The 16992-nt window shown below is 43.3% G+C and overlaps 1 protein-coding gene across 1 annotated transcript in view; it reads right to left on the bottom strand.

Annotated features, from left to right (window-relative positions):
- pcsk5a (proprotein convertase subtilisin/kexin type 5a) overlaps positions 1 to 13234 on the bottom strand; it is a 29786-nt gene extending 16552 nt beyond the window's left edge. The window contains exons 1-19 of the mRNA XM_084383132.1: positions 12806 to 13234; positions 10809 to 10913; positions 9568 to 9741; positions 9267 to 9407; positions 8895 to 8971; positions 8568 to 8656; positions 8304 to 8476; positions 7972 to 8178; positions 5495 to 5595; positions 5285 to 5388; positions 4829 to 4949; positions 4402 to 4590; positions 2318 to 2454; positions 2056 to 2178; positions 1775 to 1877; positions 1313 to 1503; positions 995 to 1079; positions 431 to 534; positions 153 to 291 (exon numbers count right to left, since the gene is read on the bottom strand). Of these exons, the coding sequence (XP_084239258.1) occupies positions 153 to 291; positions 431 to 534; positions 995 to 1079; positions 1313 to 1503; positions 1775 to 1877; positions 2056 to 2178; positions 2318 to 2454; positions 4402 to 4590; positions 4829 to 4949; positions 5285 to 5388; positions 5495 to 5595; positions 7972 to 8178; positions 8304 to 8476; positions 8568 to 8656; positions 8895 to 8971; positions 9267 to 9407; positions 9568 to 9741; positions 10809 to 10913; positions 12806 to 12955 (2513 nt within the window). The 5' untranslated portion in view covers positions 12956 to 13234. The remainder of the gene's footprint in view (positions 1 to 152; positions 292 to 430; positions 535 to 994; positions 1080 to 1312; positions 1504 to 1774; positions 1878 to 2055; positions 2179 to 2317; positions 2455 to 4401; positions 4591 to 4828; positions 4950 to 5284; positions 5389 to 5494; positions 5596 to 7971; positions 8179 to 8303; positions 8477 to 8567; positions 8657 to 8894; positions 8972 to 9266; positions 9408 to 9567; positions 9742 to 10808; positions 10914 to 12805) is intronic.
- Between the last annotated feature and the right edge of the window lie 3758 nt (positions 13235 to 16992).

The raw sequence follows: 16992 nt of genomic DNA, 5'->3' as shown, positions 1-16992 counted from the left end.
AAAATCACAGAGAGGAAAAAAAAAACATCCATACAGGCGCTTAAAAACAAATACAAGCTTGAAAACAAGCACAGAAGCCAACCACCAGAATAAGGCCTGCCATCAGCAGATAAACAAACCACCCACACCTGAACACACACCAGTGAGCTCACCTCCTACATATCCTGTGCCCATCAGCTATCTCTGGGTTTGGCTCTGTGGCGTAGAAGCCAGCACTGCAGGAGGGCACACACCTCCACTCCTCCATCAAGTAGCCTTCTGCACAACGATTGCATGCTTCAACACCTGCACCTGATGGCGCAGTGAGGCAGAAGCGAACATGTTTTTAAACGGATGAAGGACACGAAGCTGGACCGAAAACAGCTCCGTGTCGCAAGTTTTAAAGTTTTCATACACTTCTGGACCCCCGACCCTTGACCTGCGCTCTCACCTGCACAGGTAGCGCAGGCCTTGTGACAGGGCAGGCATGCGCCTTCCTGCTTTTCATGGTAGAATCCCGCCGCGCAGCTCTGCTGGCACCGATTCCCCTGCAGACTGGAGAGGGCGAGAGAGCATGTGGCACCGTGACACACACACACGGCCAATCATGTGACACCGTCAAGATGACTCATTGCCTTTTAGACCGCAGACTCAGTTTTCCAACCCACAGCACACCACCACAAGTACTTGGCGAACTGAGTCACAGTACTCCGGAAACTTCTTACTTCTAGACAATGTGGTGAATCTGACGGAGCTGTTTTGTCCTTTTCCCGTGATGATATTGCAAAATGGAAATGAAGATCCATTTTTCTTTTTCAGGCAGGAGAAGGGAAGGCTGACACGTTCTTTTTTAAAATGCAGAGTTGAAAAGATATTGTAGCTTTTTCAAATTGTTAAGATGCTGCAGAGGGTCTTGTGTTTGCACGGGGGAGAATCAGTATTCTCGGCGGCTGGAGGAGAAGTAGCAGTGTTTACCGAGCAGTTAATTCAAGCATCATCAGAGAATTTGCCTCACCTTGTGTCTGGTTTGCATTCTGTGCAGATGCTGTAGGAGGTGCACTTCAAGCAGTTTTCACTGCACTTTCTGCACATATTTGCATCTGTGGGGGGAAATCAAACAATACACATGGAATACACATCAGAGCGATTAATCAATCTTACTCACACGCCGCTCAACTGCAGTTACATCAACTGACTATTCATTAGCAGGCTCGTGTGCAGCTGGTTCCAAACAATAGACCCTTAAAGGTTCACTCGAGGATATTTCGTCTGTCTTGTTGAATCCAATTACAAACAAATATGACAAAACACTCCGAGATTGAAAAAGGCAGACCGTGGTCGAGGTAGAAGTTATCCCCACAGCGGGCTGTGCAGGTGTCGGTCCCCTCGGTCAGGTAATGACCAGGTATACAGGAAGTACACTGGTCACTGCGACTCCCAGCGCAGCTCACACAGGAGGAGAAGCACCTCTTACAACGCCGACGGTCACCCCAGAATCCCCTGGGACACTCTGATACGCACATCCTATCGGACAGACACGGGCCAAAGCACACAGAGGACAGGAGGTGTCACTCTCTACACGAGTGGGAGGGTGGAGAGAAATTCTCACCACCACAATGTGAAACCATGGTCAATGACACTTTTTGTCTTCTAAGAAATTAACAGTAAACAACAGCTGATTGTTTGCATTTGCAATATGTGTGAGCCATATGCTCTGCAGCAACAGGACACACAAATACTGTACAATGAGTTCTGGGTCTCCTGACTCTACTCGATGCTGTGCAATCATGCTAACCTTGTGTTGTTCTTGAACTTGAGAAAAAAGTGTAAACACGTGACACACTGCTGCGGGCTGGGCCCCTCACAGCCATCGTCACTGCATTCTGGGTCGCAGGGTCCTGGAAGGGCGAACGCAAAGTCACAGCTCCATCAGGGCAACAACAGGGAAGTTGTCCAGATTTTTGATACTAGTTCCTTATTTACATTAATGAATGCCTTAACTGCACTCCACTGTAAATCTGCATTCAAGTGCATTCAGCTGCTGTGAGAGAAGGGACAGCTTAATAAATGACTCACCACTGTACTCTTCAGTGAGGTCACTGTCCATCGGCATCTCGGCCGATCGGGCTCGCTTGCGATGAACGGGATACGGCTGCTCCGCGGTGCCGTAAATCACCAGGGACCACTCCTTCAGCATCCCTATGGCAAAAGAAAAAAAAAAGCGGGGCAAGATAAGAGGTCTGTCCCGGGAGGCCTGCACTGTATTTCAGCTGCCGTACTAGCTGAACTTTAATGTGTGCTTCATAGTACTGAAATGTTACAGAGAGAATGAGCAGACCTAGTTCGGCGCTGTCTCTCTTCTGGGAGGGAGTATCCTTGATTTTCAAAGTCCACTCCCCTGCTGCCTGCTCCCCCCAGCAGTGAGCCGTCATGAATTCCCAGTTCTGAAATCCCTCAGTGGAGTCGTCAAGAGGCCTAAACCACAACACTGCATAATCATCATCATCATCATACTACTCCTACTACTACTCCTACTACTACTACTGCTGCTGCTACTACTACTGCTGCTTGTGTTGCTACTACTAATACTACCACCGTACTACTACTTCTACTACTACTCCTACTCCTACTACTACTACTACTACTACTACTGCTGCTTGTGCTGCTACTACTAATACTACCACCATACTACTACTTCTACTACTACTCCTACTACTACTACTACTACTACTACTACTACTGCTGCTTGTGTTGCTACTACTAATACTACCACCGTACTACTACTTCTACTACTACTCCTACTACTACTACTACTACTGCTGCTTGTGTTGCTACTACTAATACTACCACCGTACTACTACTTCTACTACTACTCCTACTACTACTACTACTACTGCTTGTGTTGCTACTACTAATACTACCACCGTACTACTATTACTACTACTACTACTGCTGCTGCTTGTGTTGCTACTACTAATACTACCACCGTACTACTACTACTACTACTACTAATACTACTACTACTGCTGCTTGTGTTGCTACTACTAATACTACCACCGTACCACTACTACTACTACTACTACTGCTTGTGTTGCTACTACTACTAGTACTACTGCTACTACTACTACTACTGCTGCTTGTGTTGCTACTACTAATACTACCACCGTACTACTATTACTACTACTACTACTACTACTGCTGCTGCTTGTGTTGCTACTACTAATACTACCACCGTACTACTACTACTACTACTACTACTGCTGCTTGTGTTGCTACTACTACTAGTACTACTACTACTACTACTACTACTGCTGCTTGTGTTGCTACTACTACTACCAACATACTACTACTACTGCTACTACTGCTGCTTGTGTTGCTGCTACTACACTACTATTACTAGTACTTCCACCATTACTACACCAACTACTACCATTACTACTACTACTACTACAGTAACTACCACCATTACTACTACTACTACTACTACCAACTACTATGCTTCTACTGCTTCTAATACTACTACTACTGCTGCCTGTGTTGCTACTACTACTACTACTACTACTACTACTACTACTACTACTGCTGCTGCTGCTTGTGTTGCTACTACTACTACTACTACTACTGCTGCTGCTGCTTGTGTTGCTACTACTACTACTACTGCTACTACTACTACTGCTGCCTGTGTTGCTATTAAAACTACTACTAGCACTACCACTACTACTACCACAAGTACTACCATTACTACGACTACCACTACCATTACTACTACTACTACTACTACTACTACTACTACTACTACTACCACTACCACTACTATTATTACTACCACTACCACTACTACTACTACTATTACTACCACTACTACTACCACTATATCTAAGCCACTACTAGTACTACCACTACCGCTGATTACCACTAAAAGTAATAAGTAACAGTTCATCACATGATACTAAGGTGCAGGTCTGTCACTGTGATACTATGACGACTTTCACATGGTGCACGGAAATGTCACTTTATTTCAGTAAATGTGAAGTTATGGATAGAACTTGACTTTAATCAACACTCGGAGGCTCTGGTTGCTAATTTGCAGCGTATTTTTAGATTTGCAGAGCTGGCCTAAAGTGAGACACTGCATGCAGCAGAAATTTGCCAGATATTAATTTTGCCAGAAACTTGCCCAAATACCAGTTCTCTGATCCCCTGCGATTTTCTAGTAGTGATTGCCAGAATCCACATTTTTTCCCCTAATGCAACAAGGTGCCAGACTGATGAAATTTAGCACTGTGCTGTGCTCCAAATGAAAAAGTGTGGCCCACAGATTGCTGCTGCACGTAGTAACCACGAGGTAAAGCCAGAGGGGGAGTGTTGTAATATTCTCGTTTCCACACATCCTGTTCCTGATTGAGCATTGCTCTTAGTTACCTGTTCGCCAGCAGCTGCGACACGGTGCCTGAAGGTGATGCGAGCGTAATGGAAAGGTCGCCGCGATGCCCGTGAGTGATGGTAACACGGACGACGACATGCTCCACATAAACAACGTGCTGCAGGGGCCTGCCGGAGCAGCCTGCGCTCTCGTACACAGACGTCAGCGCGGAGCCGGGATGAATAGCTCTGCGAGGAGACGGGGAGAATAAAGAGACGCAGTGAGCAGCAGAGATGAGAGAGGAGGCACGAAACAAGGGAGAGATACAGGCAGAGGAGCAATAAAGAAAATGACACCCATTAAAGTGTGTGAGAGAAAGCCGTGCGAGAGCTGAGACAGAAATAGATGAAGTGCGATGAAAGCGGAGGAATCAAGGGAAGCCCCGGCTCAAAGCGGAGATCTCTCGCGGCGCGGCTGGTCTGATACCTTCTCAACTGGATGGGGGCCTCCTCCACGCACTCATGCTGCGAGGGAACTTGTTTCCAGCGCTCAGCCTCCTTCACCATGCTCTCAGCATCCAGCAGGCCAAAGCCATATAGGTGGCTCACTGACACACACACACACACACACACATACACCACAATAGCTGGGGCATAAAAAGCGCTGTAACTTATAAAAGACATCACGCTCTCCTGAGACTTTGTGGGCGTTTATTACTGTTCTTCTCACAGTATCTCATTAGTTTGCATGCACGCTGTTTGATAGTTTCCCTAAAAAGAGCTGAGAGAACGTTTACCAAAATATGCTTATCAAGCTTAACTTATCTTCTTTATTATACGTTTTGGGAGGACTGCCATTAAAAGACATCGTGCAATTATTCATTTCCTCCAAACTACCTGCAACTACTGAAATAGAAATTTAGCTGAAACCAAGTGGGAATACCTTTGTATCCAGCTCCATTAACGTGCCAGTCAGGAGCAATAAGAGGATGAGATTTTGATGTTCGGACGATAATGTGCTGCACATCCCTCCAGGTTAGCAGAGGGCTGAGAAAAGGTCAAACAGGGAATCATTATCCGATCATTACCCGGTCATACCTGTTAACTCTGCCTGCATGTATGGATTTTGTATGCGGGTGTGTGAGATGCTTACTTGGCGTCCAGAGTGAGAGCGATGATGCCTGCGGCCACGGAGGAGGAGAGGGAGGTCTCAGATTTAGCCCGGCTGCAGCTCTGCCGTGGACCCAGCGTTGCCTGTCGAGGACACCAGATCTGTTCAGCCTTTAATAATTAACAGTATTCACCTGCGGTTATACGGGACTGTGCCTTTCTCTGCTGGGTGAACTGGCTGGACATTAGCACACTATTTGCTATTCGACGCTATTAACTTTACATAAAACCACGTTTTGTTTATTTTCAAAATGTTCAAGCTTAAATTTCCTCCTTTCATTTTTGATTCTTTCTGCCACCTGGCCGAACACCATTAGGTTTCTTTTTTATTATATTTTTATTACCTCCACCTTGTGTTTTCAGCCATGTCCATTAATGGGTTGGTTTGTTGGCTGGTTGGTTTTTTTCAGCAGGATTACACAAAAACTACTTAACAGATTTCTGTGAAACTTGCATGGAGGATGGGTCTCGACCCAGAAGAGACCCCATTCACTTTTGGTGCATATCAGGATAAATGGATGAAACCAGGAGGGATTTTTAGTGTAAATTATGGTTAAGCAGTTATGTTGTGCTGCAGCCTGTACTTTTACGCTTCGAGTCTATCTGCTCTTCTGCAGTTTTTTGTTTTATTCTATGATTAATTTTATTTTATACACTTTCATGGTGCCACCTGACCTTCCTGACTTTTTTAAATGGCAAATTACACATCAAGTACTTTAAGAGATGGCGTAGTATTGCCGGGTTTGCATATTTGTGGCGTGTGCATGTTGTCAGGTGTGCTAAACAGGAGATTTTGCAGAAAGAAAACACAAGTGGAAAAGCCCTCAGTGAGCCCTGAGGCCAGAGGAGTAGCTCTCAGTGTTCATCCAATTAACTCTAATGAGGCGCCTAACTCTGTTTAACCATGACCCCGGCAAATTACCTGAAGTGAGATAAGTATCTGCCATCTGAGTCCATACCGCACGTTTATTAAAAAACAAAATTCTGTCTGACGAGGATGTGATTTACATCAACACACAGCCTGCTGAAATAAATACAGTATCTGGAGACGATGTGCATGCGTTGCTCTTTCATCGATACCGTTTCCCAACAGCCACGTAATTACATACTGCATAATTAGTCTTTCTCTGGTGCGCTGCCACGCAAAGACACAAAACTTGCCAATCAATCAGGCAAAAAAAGTAGAAGTAGGACGGATTCCATAGGGAAATCTATTTAAAGAAGATTGTCATTTGGCCATATTGCCTGTGCTGGCATGCTACTGTAAGCCTCCTGTGTCTAAGTTTAGCCTCAAGGATGTTTACAAAGGTTCCTACTGTATAATTAAAAGAGCTTCATCTGCCGACGTGCCTTACAACACAGTTCCTCTGACGGCTTTAAGTGTAAATAAACTATGGCTCCAAAAATAGTCGGCATCTGCTGAAGTGAATGGAACAAATACCACGTGAGGTTGTAGAAAAACAACAGCCGGGGTCGAACTAGTTAATTTCACTTCTTCTCGTGTCTTGTGAATTTGAAAGTTGTCATTTTACCAGAAAGAAAGTTCATATGGAGCGTGTCTGGGGCGTATTTGTGTGATTGACAGGTGTCTCAGACCATCACACTCAACCGCAGAAGTTGTCGCTTGATCGCCCAAAACACGGCTCCCCCTCAGCCCGCGTCTCGTTTCCCAAATGTGTTTTTTCTGGCTTTAAGCAGCTGGCATCTCTTCGAGTTCAACCAAAGTTAGAAGTGTCGTCATTAAATATGATGTAAAAAGGGATTTTCAGATGTGTTGTTAAATCAAAAGAGAGAACAAACATGTTTGCAAATATGTCATAAACGCTCCTCCAGCCTCCGAACTTCTGGAAGGGGGCGGCTGTTGTGTCTTCAGAGGCTCGAAGGCAACAAAACGAATATCAAAACAGAGCACAGAAGTCAGTTCTTTCGTAATCTCTGTCGACTCGACTGCGGCAAAAGCATTTTGTTCTCAGTTTTAAATACGTTTGTAGTTGGAGTCACACGTGAGATGTCAGTAGCTTCAAATATTTCAGATTTCAAGTTGAGTTTTCTTGAAAAGAACGATGCAGGTTGAGACGAATTAAAGGGAAACCAGGAAGTCCCTGGGGTGGAAAGCTCCATTTAAACACAAGTAAATAAAAATGAGTTATTTTTTATTTTGTTATTTATTATTTTTGGAAACATTTTTTTCCATTAATGTCTGGGACAACGTGCAGCAAAGGGCTGCGGGTCGGCATCAAACCGCCACTGCTTAGCTGCTGTTAAGGACTCAGGCTTTGTACATGAGGCCTGTGCTCTTCCAGGTAAGCTAGGTGGCCCGGGAACATCATCGGTAAATCATATAGAAATGACACACCTACAATGCTACACATACATACCCATCTCAGCACATCGTATATCTTCTGGTACTAAACCAAGACACTGAAGACGTTCCTCGTGTGACTCACAGCCTCCACTCACCGTTTCCTCCGGCTCCCCACCAGCGTAAGCTGTCGTCAGTGTGGAGGAGCACCGCTCCAGGTAATCTGGCTGGCTGCCCCGCTGAGTGCTGCTGCTGACAGAGATAGTGTAGATACTGCTGCAGTAGCCGTCACACGAGCAATGGTCACCTCTTAGCCCTCCGCTGCCTGACGCCCAGACGAAAACAGAGCCCCTCCCGTGCCGGCCCTGAGATGAATTGGGGAAGCAGACAGAGGTCTTTAACTCATCAGTGATATTTACACATCGATAAGGAGAAAAGATGAAGCACACATAAACAAATATCAAGCGCTTATTCTCGCTCTTTCTCTCACTGTTTTGACGCCATTTTGTAAAGCAAGACGAGTCAGAGGTCCAGGTCCCTCCAAGGTGGCCCCGTCATCTTCTGGCCCCCAGCTGGCTAAGTAGATATCAATACGCTGCGGTCTGAAGCTCAGTGACTGGGCCTCTGCGATGTCGGTCACGTCTCCATCCAGCATACGGATACCTAAGGGCGAAGGGGACAGAGGAGTTATGATAATGTTAAAAACTTTGACCTCTATTAGTCCTTCGGTCTACGCGCCGTCACGTGGACTCACCGCCTATCCGCGCCTGGAAAGAGACTCCAACCGTGCAGTGAGAGTAATCTGCAGCCGCAGCAACCATCCCTGCACACTGAGTCCCATGGCTTGGAAGGAAGGAGGAGAACATCAGAACATGGGGTTAGATGCATATGCATGAGGAGAAAGACGTGCTATTTCCGTTACATCAAACCAGTGAGAAGACTGAATTCAGACTGGGGAATTTGCATATCCATATATGCATGTAATGACTGAAAAACGGAAAGAAAAGCGCGCATTAATTAAAGAGGAATAGAAACCGCTAAACAGGTGCAAAGGGAAATCAAGAAATATGGAAGTACTCACTAGTTAGAAGCACCGCTGGAATAATTCGGAGAGGGATCGCGGTCTTGTCCATTCACATCATAACTGGCGAGAGGATCCTGAATCAGATGGATAGTAAGTAGCAGCGCATAATAAGACGCCAGCGGCTATCTGTCTCTGTTTTCATCAGACAAATCACAAAGAGCATTATTCACCAGTCCACTCGACAGTTAAGTGGATCAGACGTTAAATGTCCATTCCAATACTCTTGGCCAGCCTTTCCAAACCTTTGGCCCAAAAGCTCTGCTTGCAATATCTGTCCCAGCTCTGCGCTCTTACACTTAAGAGCTCTGCCAAATTGCTTATGATTAATGTCCCCTTCCCGAGAACGGCGTCCCATCCCAGGGCACTTACATAATTTGGCTCAAGATCCGGATGCTCCCTCTCAATGCCATCATCTAGGACAGACACCACCACACCCTTCCCAGTGTAGCCTCTCCTCCAGGCCTCCGCAATGTTCATACGAGACGGGCAGCCTTTGGACTCGCTGCAGCGCTGTGGAGCAAATAGTGGGACATCAAATTCAGCCCTTAGGAGTAAAGAATAAATCAGGCTCTATTTTGGGCTCTGTCTGTCTGGGTTTGTGTGTCTGTGTTTCAGACTTGAGCTCTGTAAAGGGAAGAAAAAAAATAAAATAAAATAAAATCTGACTCACATTGTACCAGAGGCTGTTCCACATTGAGTCATTGTAGTGCAGCGTCCGGGCGCGGCTGGACTGAGGAGGAGCGGTGGGAAGGCGTTTGGTCTTTGGGCCAATAGAGTAGGTGGTACTGGTTCTGGGGTTCCTCTTTGTTCTTCTCTGGACAACCTGCTGTTGGAGCCATTCCACCTTAAAAAAGGGACACACGGGGTACTTGTACAGATGTCCACCACTTTGGCTCAGACAACAGCAGCTACAGGATGGATCGCCATGACATTTTTGACGTTCGTCTGAAGATGAATCCTAAAGCTTTGGTGATCCTCTGACTTTTAATCTAGCGCCACCAACAGGTCACATTTTTCACTTTTCTGGTGAAATCTTCCTGAGTAGATGAACTCCTACGTCTTTGTTGATCCTCTTCTTTTACTGTAGCGTCCACAAGGTTCACATTTGTGGGTGACTCATCATCTCGAAATGTAATCATTTTGGTGATTCCTTAACCTTTTTATCAAATCTTTAATTTGTCCAATATTTCCCTGTTTTATGCACACCAAAAACAATGGTAGTAGTCCGTAATGGACCGCTTGTTAGCCTCCTGTTTGTCGTCCTCGCAGAGCACATATTGTTATGTTGATAAAAGTGTCAGATTTACCATTTTTACTCATTTCTTAAATTATGGGATCTTGCTTGCAGAAGAAAAGCAGCGTCCTCATGGTCCGTCTGTCAAATTCTGGCGACTGAAACTGCTGGCAGATGTGAGCTGTAGCTAGCTAGATAATTAAGCTTCCATTAAATCCACGAGTTCACTGATCTTGTAGGAGGGGTCTTAAATATGCCATCGATAGCTACTGTATGTACAAGATATTATATGAAGAAGAGACTGGGGATAAAGCTACATGTCCCAGGAAAAAAGTCTGCATCTTCATCAGTTAATGATCAGGAAATAAAAAGGGACAGAGCTTGTTAAGTTTGATAAGGAAAATGTAAAATGTTTTCCCAGATCTCAGCAGTTAAACTTAGTGGAACAAAAATATAAGATCCAACTTATAAACTGCGATTATCTTTAATCTGGTGTGTGATATCGGGCATTATGTTGGGCACCTTCATCTTCTTTGTGAGGCCGCGATGTGCAGAGTTGAGTGTGTAGAAGAGGCCGGTTCATGAACATGTGTGTGTGCTTCTGTGTTTGCAGGCAGGGAGGGAACATGCAGCTGATTAATAATCCAGCAGATCCTTCCAATATCCCTTTACCATACCTTGGTCTCCTTGGCGATGCGAACAGTCACTTCTTCGTTGGGCACATTGGACCGCTTCGCCGTCCCGTGGTGCCGAAATCTGTAATAACTCTTCAGGCCTCCGATCTGGTGCAAAACAGACATCGAACCCTCCATATTAATTTGTTTTCAGGTAAAAGGTGTGCTGTTCATCCTGCTCTGCCACTGTGCTAAACAGCTGTTAAATTATGAAACTGCCTTTGGTGTCTTTCATTAAGGCAGCTACCTTACACCTGTGATAGTTTTTCAGGCGGTGGCAACCTGAGCCACGAGACTCCGGCCACACTGCTGCTCATGCGTGTCCACAACGCCGTGACGTAAACAGAGCTTTTTTTAATACATAAGAAGAGATCTGCTGGTAATTTGTGTTTAATAACACTGTGTCATAACTCGGCCTTTTTCTGTGGCTGACAAGAATAAATCACAGCGCTGATTTATTCTCTGATGTCTCCGTTCTGAAATTTACTTTTGACTTCTGACCTCAGCAATATAAAGCAAAGTGTCTTTCCAGTTTCTCGTTCACATCATGTGTAGCGAAACATGGACTCCACACCTGCAACTTTCATTACAACACCCATCCCCGGGGAGTACATGTGTCGAATTTTATTGGCCTGGGCTCGATAACTCACTCTTGTTTTATTTATTTGCTTTATTATTTATTGATTTTGCTTTTATTTGCTCATTCTCTGGGTGCATCGACGTGTCCCGGCCGATTGATTTCTGTTTCTTTCCCTTTCGCGCACACGAGTGCTGACAACTTCTCTGTGACCCTTATTAAAATGGCAATAAAGTCCTGCATCCTGGTTCTTGGAGGTTTAACTGTTTGGATAATTAATATTTTAAGGTCAGGGTTGGAATAATGCAATGAAGGTGAGAGGTGAGAGAACAAATTAGATTTTTTTGGCATCTTGGTATCCATCTCACACCCACGCACATCCCGACAGGCTTGTAATGTGATGTGTAATGAGCAGCTGCTGACTCCTGATAGAAAAAGTTCTGCAGGACTCCACAAAATTAAAATTCAACAGTCTATATGATTAAGCTAATATTTTAACTTCATCGCGCAGTGCTTAGTGGAAGTTTAGCCCCACTTCTACCAGTTATATTTATCACATTTAGCACGTTAATCATCTACTGCGGCTATAAAAGCTACATCTGAACAGTCAAGTTTGTCTTAAAGCTCGAACAGAAATTAAACACATGGGCACTTTTAGTTTCTGCCTGGCAGATGGTGGACAGTGGACTCCAAACACAAAGGAATTAAAGGAGCTATGTGTGAGAACTTTCAAAACTTCCCTCAAGTTAAACAGAAGAAATAGCACATTAAATATGTCTATTCTCCGTTCGCACAGTGTGGTGTGAAGTACATTTGCTTTACGAGCTGCACGTCCTTTCGCTTTAGGTGCTGACTCTACAGCATACGTCTGAAGTTATCTCAGTGCCTCTGTCGTCCATAACTTGGTGCAAAAACTTCACTTTTCACAGTTCGCTCGCTGCGGACAGGCCGGCCAACCCGCCACCCGGCCTGTTTGCTCAAGATAGGAGCCCAGAGACACAATAACTATCGATATCGGCTGAAATGAAACTTCACTATTGTGACAGACTTAGCCATACCGCCCAGGCCTATTATAATTTATCCTATAACTTGAGTTGGATATTTACATATGTGGCAGTCTGATGACACTATTAGCCTTGATCATTATTAAAAATCTACATCATTTAGTGACAATGGTGGGTTGTTGGGGTTTTTTTAAGATTCAAGACAGTAGTTTGCAGTTTTGCTGTAGATCAGCCTGTTCAGTGGGATGAGGCCTAGCTGGAGGCTTGATGACTAAATGTGTTCACACTCTGAGCTTCACTGTATATCAACATAGACTAAAAACAGACAACTTTGACAAAAATTCAGGTCATGACTGCAAATGCTCGGCCCCCGTATGGAGCTTCTTCTACAGGCCTACAGCATGTTTGATCACACCTACCTGACCCATGTTAGTAAATCCATACTTCTCTGCTATCCTGCTGACAGTCTCCCGGTCAGCTCTTATTCTGATCGCCCAGTCGTTGGTGTAAATCGTCGCATGGCAGAAGTGGAGGAGAGTTCCCATCCACAGCGCGTAAAAACGCACCATCGCTGCAGGGATAAAAAGGCTTCCACTAATTAGACGGTGCCAAGGTGTTTCACGCGTCGTCCCTGCACACTGTTCTCCTGAGGAAAGTGTTTCTCATTGCGGAAAGTTTTACAAATTAAGTCGCAAAGGAGCCGGTTTCACGAGATGCTGCGCAGAAACGGAAGGATCTTCTCTGCTGAAGCTGTCAAGACGTGACTCTCCTTCACAGGGAACAAGCAGCTCACGTTACTGCTTCAACATGGGAGCCGGGGATCAGCTGTAGTGTGTCCATTGTTAGGATCCGACCTGTTGCTGCGGCCCACACCGTCCATATGGGACAGCTTCCTGTTTATGTTACTCTCTGATTAAACAGACCAGACAGGCGTCACTCCTCCTGTGATCCCTGTCAAACCAGTGTTGGAAAAACTACTTTAAACTCAAGTAAAAAGTAAAACAAAAGTGACTTTCTATCTCATATTACTTTTATCTCATAATTTTGACTTTTTATCTAATAATTTTGACTTTTTATCTAATAATTTTGACTTTTATCTCATAATTTTGACTTTTTATCTAATAATTTTGACTTTTATCTCATAATTTTAACTTTTTATCTAATAATTTTGACTTTTATCTCATAATTTTGACTTTTTATCTCATAATTTTAACTTTTTATCTAATAATTTTGACTTTTATCTCATAATTTTGACTTTTTATCTCATAATTTTAACTTTTTATCTAATAATTTTGACTTTTATCTCATAATTTTGACTTTTTATCTCATAATTTTGACTTTTTATCTAATAAATTTTGACTTTTATCTCATAATTTTGACTTTTTATCTCATAATTTTAACTTTTTATCTAATAATTTTGACTTTTATCTCATAATTTTGACTTTTTATCTCATAATTTTGACTTTTTATCTAATAATTTTGACTTTTATCTCATAATTTTGACTTTTTATCTAATAATTTTGACTTTTTATCTCATAATTTTGACTTTTTATCTCATATTTATTATTTTTTTAATCTCATATTTATGACTTTTTATCTCATACTTTGAACTTTTATCTCATATTTATGACTTTCTTTATATATCTCAGATTGAGTACAGATTTTCAGAAGTCTTCCCACCACTGAAAGTGATGGGGACAAATTGGCCATTTTAAAATGTGGTAGGGATGTGTCCCCAGCAGAAGTGACACCTACTATAGCCATATTATACTTCAATAGCCTGCAATTTTGAAGCACTTATTTCCATTTTTGCTACTTTATACTGTTTTCTACATCACAACATTTCAGAGGGAAATATCGTGCAGTTACCATTTTAACAACTGTAGTTACTGTAGTTACCTTTCAGATTAAAGTAAGAGGAGCTTTCTTATCAAAACTTCTCAGTTGGTTTCATTTAAATAAGTTTTTCAGGCCCAAAGTGGCCAAATCATTCAATACTTCACACAAAAGGAGAACAGGCAGAACATGAATACAGATTTATGTAGCAGAACTTTAGTTTCTTAGTCCCATCAGTCATCTCACTTCCCCTCCGATTTCTCTCGAGACCCTTTGGAGGAGCTCAAGCCTCAGGTTGGGAAACACTGGACTGAGGCTGACTGTTTATTAAGTCGGCACACAGTCACATCGATGCATCGAAACTTAAAATCTAATAATATCATAACAGCAGCCAAATATTTTACTGATAATGCCTCAGTACTTTTACTTAAGTAGGCTTTCGAATGCAGGACTTGTACTTGTAATGGAGTATTTTTAGACTATTGTATTGGTACTTTTACCTAAGTAGGCTTAAGGCTTAAGGCTCGCTTTGCCAATGTGACCACTCTGCTATAATTTGAGCCACATACATAATGAGATTCTCAGTCATGTAGTCACTGTGTAAACTGATCGTATATGTGGCCTGTGTGTTTGCAGTTGAAAGCCTCATCCTGAGCCCGGAGGATGTGTTAAGCATTTTTCGGGGGGAGGATAATATTTGCCTGCAGGCGATGGATTTTTTAAATTCTTTTTTTGGCCAAATGCCTTTCCCCTTGGCGCCACAGCAGTCTGTGCATTGTGAAGTGATATCCCTGCACATAAAAATTCACTGCTTTAACTGGGTCAATCTGAAGCAATCAGAAAGAGAAATCCTTCACGCTGTACAATACCGCCATCAAGATATTCCCGCGTTTGAATGTTCTAATTGTACACAGATGGGAAAAACTAGAAACTTGAATGGTGATTTACTGCAGCGAGTGAATTGAGAAACCACCCACAGCACATGGCTATGTACTGAACCGTAACAATGCAAATCTGTGGGCTGTTGGCTTCAGCACATGCATGATTTCTAACAACACTGAGTATTTTATATGAATAGTACCCATGCACTCATACACTGTAGTGGAAAGTTAGCGGAGAAGATTGACGCCACACTCACCAATCTCTCGACGGTTAGCTTAGCTTAGCACAAGCACTTTAAAAAAGGAAAACAATTAGCCTGACTCGGCCCAAAGTGCCCCTAAAGCGTGTTAATCAACAGAGACAGGGGCCAGGACCCTCCTCAAGTAAATGTACAAAACCCACCGTTAGAAAATTTAACTTTTGTTTTTATACTTTTTTCAAGAAAAACAAGAAAGTATGAAAAAAGCCTGTCTTGCCCTCGTCTTCACCGGTTCAACGGTGGGTAATGAAAAGAGACCAAAGTGTGTTTTGTGTCTCGAAATATTAGCTTGTGGATTATTGTTGTGTCTTTCAACCCTGATAACCCATGGTAACCTTGTGTTTAATGTTACAGCACTATGATCTGTGGGTAATTCCCTTAGTCAAACTCAGGCAGAAGTGCAGACTCACCCATAGTGGCCACAAAGGGCTCAAAATGTCTGCCAGAGAGCCCTCACGCACTTGACGATGAGACAGTGGACCCATCTTAAACCCTTGCTGACTTACCGGCAGTCTGCGAGTCTGTGAGTGACGACACTGGGATTGGGCCAGTCTTCACCAAGACGCTTGTATACTGCAGATGTTGCGTGAGCAAAATCCAGGGCGCAAAACAGTCTGATACACTTGTGATTTGCTATATAATATTAACAGCATTAACATACTTTCAGGCGGTGTTGCAGTGAGACTGTTAAGGTGCATTTGCTATATAAAGAGCTGTGTTGAAAACCTGAGGAGAAACTGGAAAAGATGAACTAAATGAAACCCTTTGTATTCTCTACAAAGCTTAAGGGCTGTTTCATCATTTAATACTGTCGCAGCCGATGTTAAATTCTCACCCGGTGCCAAATCACCTTATTAGTGCGCGTTTCTTACGCCACAATAGTGTATTACACGGAGAAATGCAGATGGCTGGAGTTGATGGGAATTTGTGGATTACCAGAATATGTGATGCAACGTGCTCCAGTATGTTAATTTTAGTTGTGCATTATTTCGGAAGAACGGTCGCCTGCTTTGCATCACATCAGCCTGCTGAACATGATCGTCCTGGCAGTGTAACTTATTCATCAGTGCTGCTGTATACTCACGTCTCTTATAATGTTATTTAATCATATTTATACAAAGTCATCAGTACAAATTACTGCTATCTTACTGATTTAACTACAGGGATGCAGTGTATTGATGGACTGGACAGATCATGATTTTCATTTCCATAACGCTGTCTTTCCTCTTCGTCTGGTTCATTGTACACTTTATATACTTTGACATAACTTAACAGGCTCCGGGCCCAAACATCTAAGACGTACTTCTATAATATCTCCTGATGCTGATCTTCAGGGACAGTAATTCCAATTAATGCCACAGCGCTAGTCATATAATTATGTGCCCAGAGACCTGCAGGTAGATGAGGTTCATAATGTGATGTATATTACATGTTGTTGGAGGATCCTCCGCTAATTAAGAGGAGTTGAAGGCAGCAGACTCTTGTTGCTGTGGGAAATAAAAGTCAGCACAACAGCTATCACTTCTGATAAGGCGGCAGCTGGTCTTCTGTCAGACTTTACATCAAAATATATGCAAAGCAATCAAGGTTCATTTATTTGTCATCCTGCAACACGCGGCTGTGCAACGA

Source organism: Pagrus pagrus (genome assembly GCF_965226575.1).
Source record: "Pagrus pagrus genome assembly, chromosome: 19".
In the NCBI taxonomy this organism is placed as follows: Eukaryota; Metazoa; Chordata; class Actinopteri; order Spariformes; family Sparidae; genus Pagrus; species Pagrus pagrus.
Note: the sequence above shows the minus strand (reverse complement) of the source record. Positions and strands in the feature narration are given on the sequence as shown.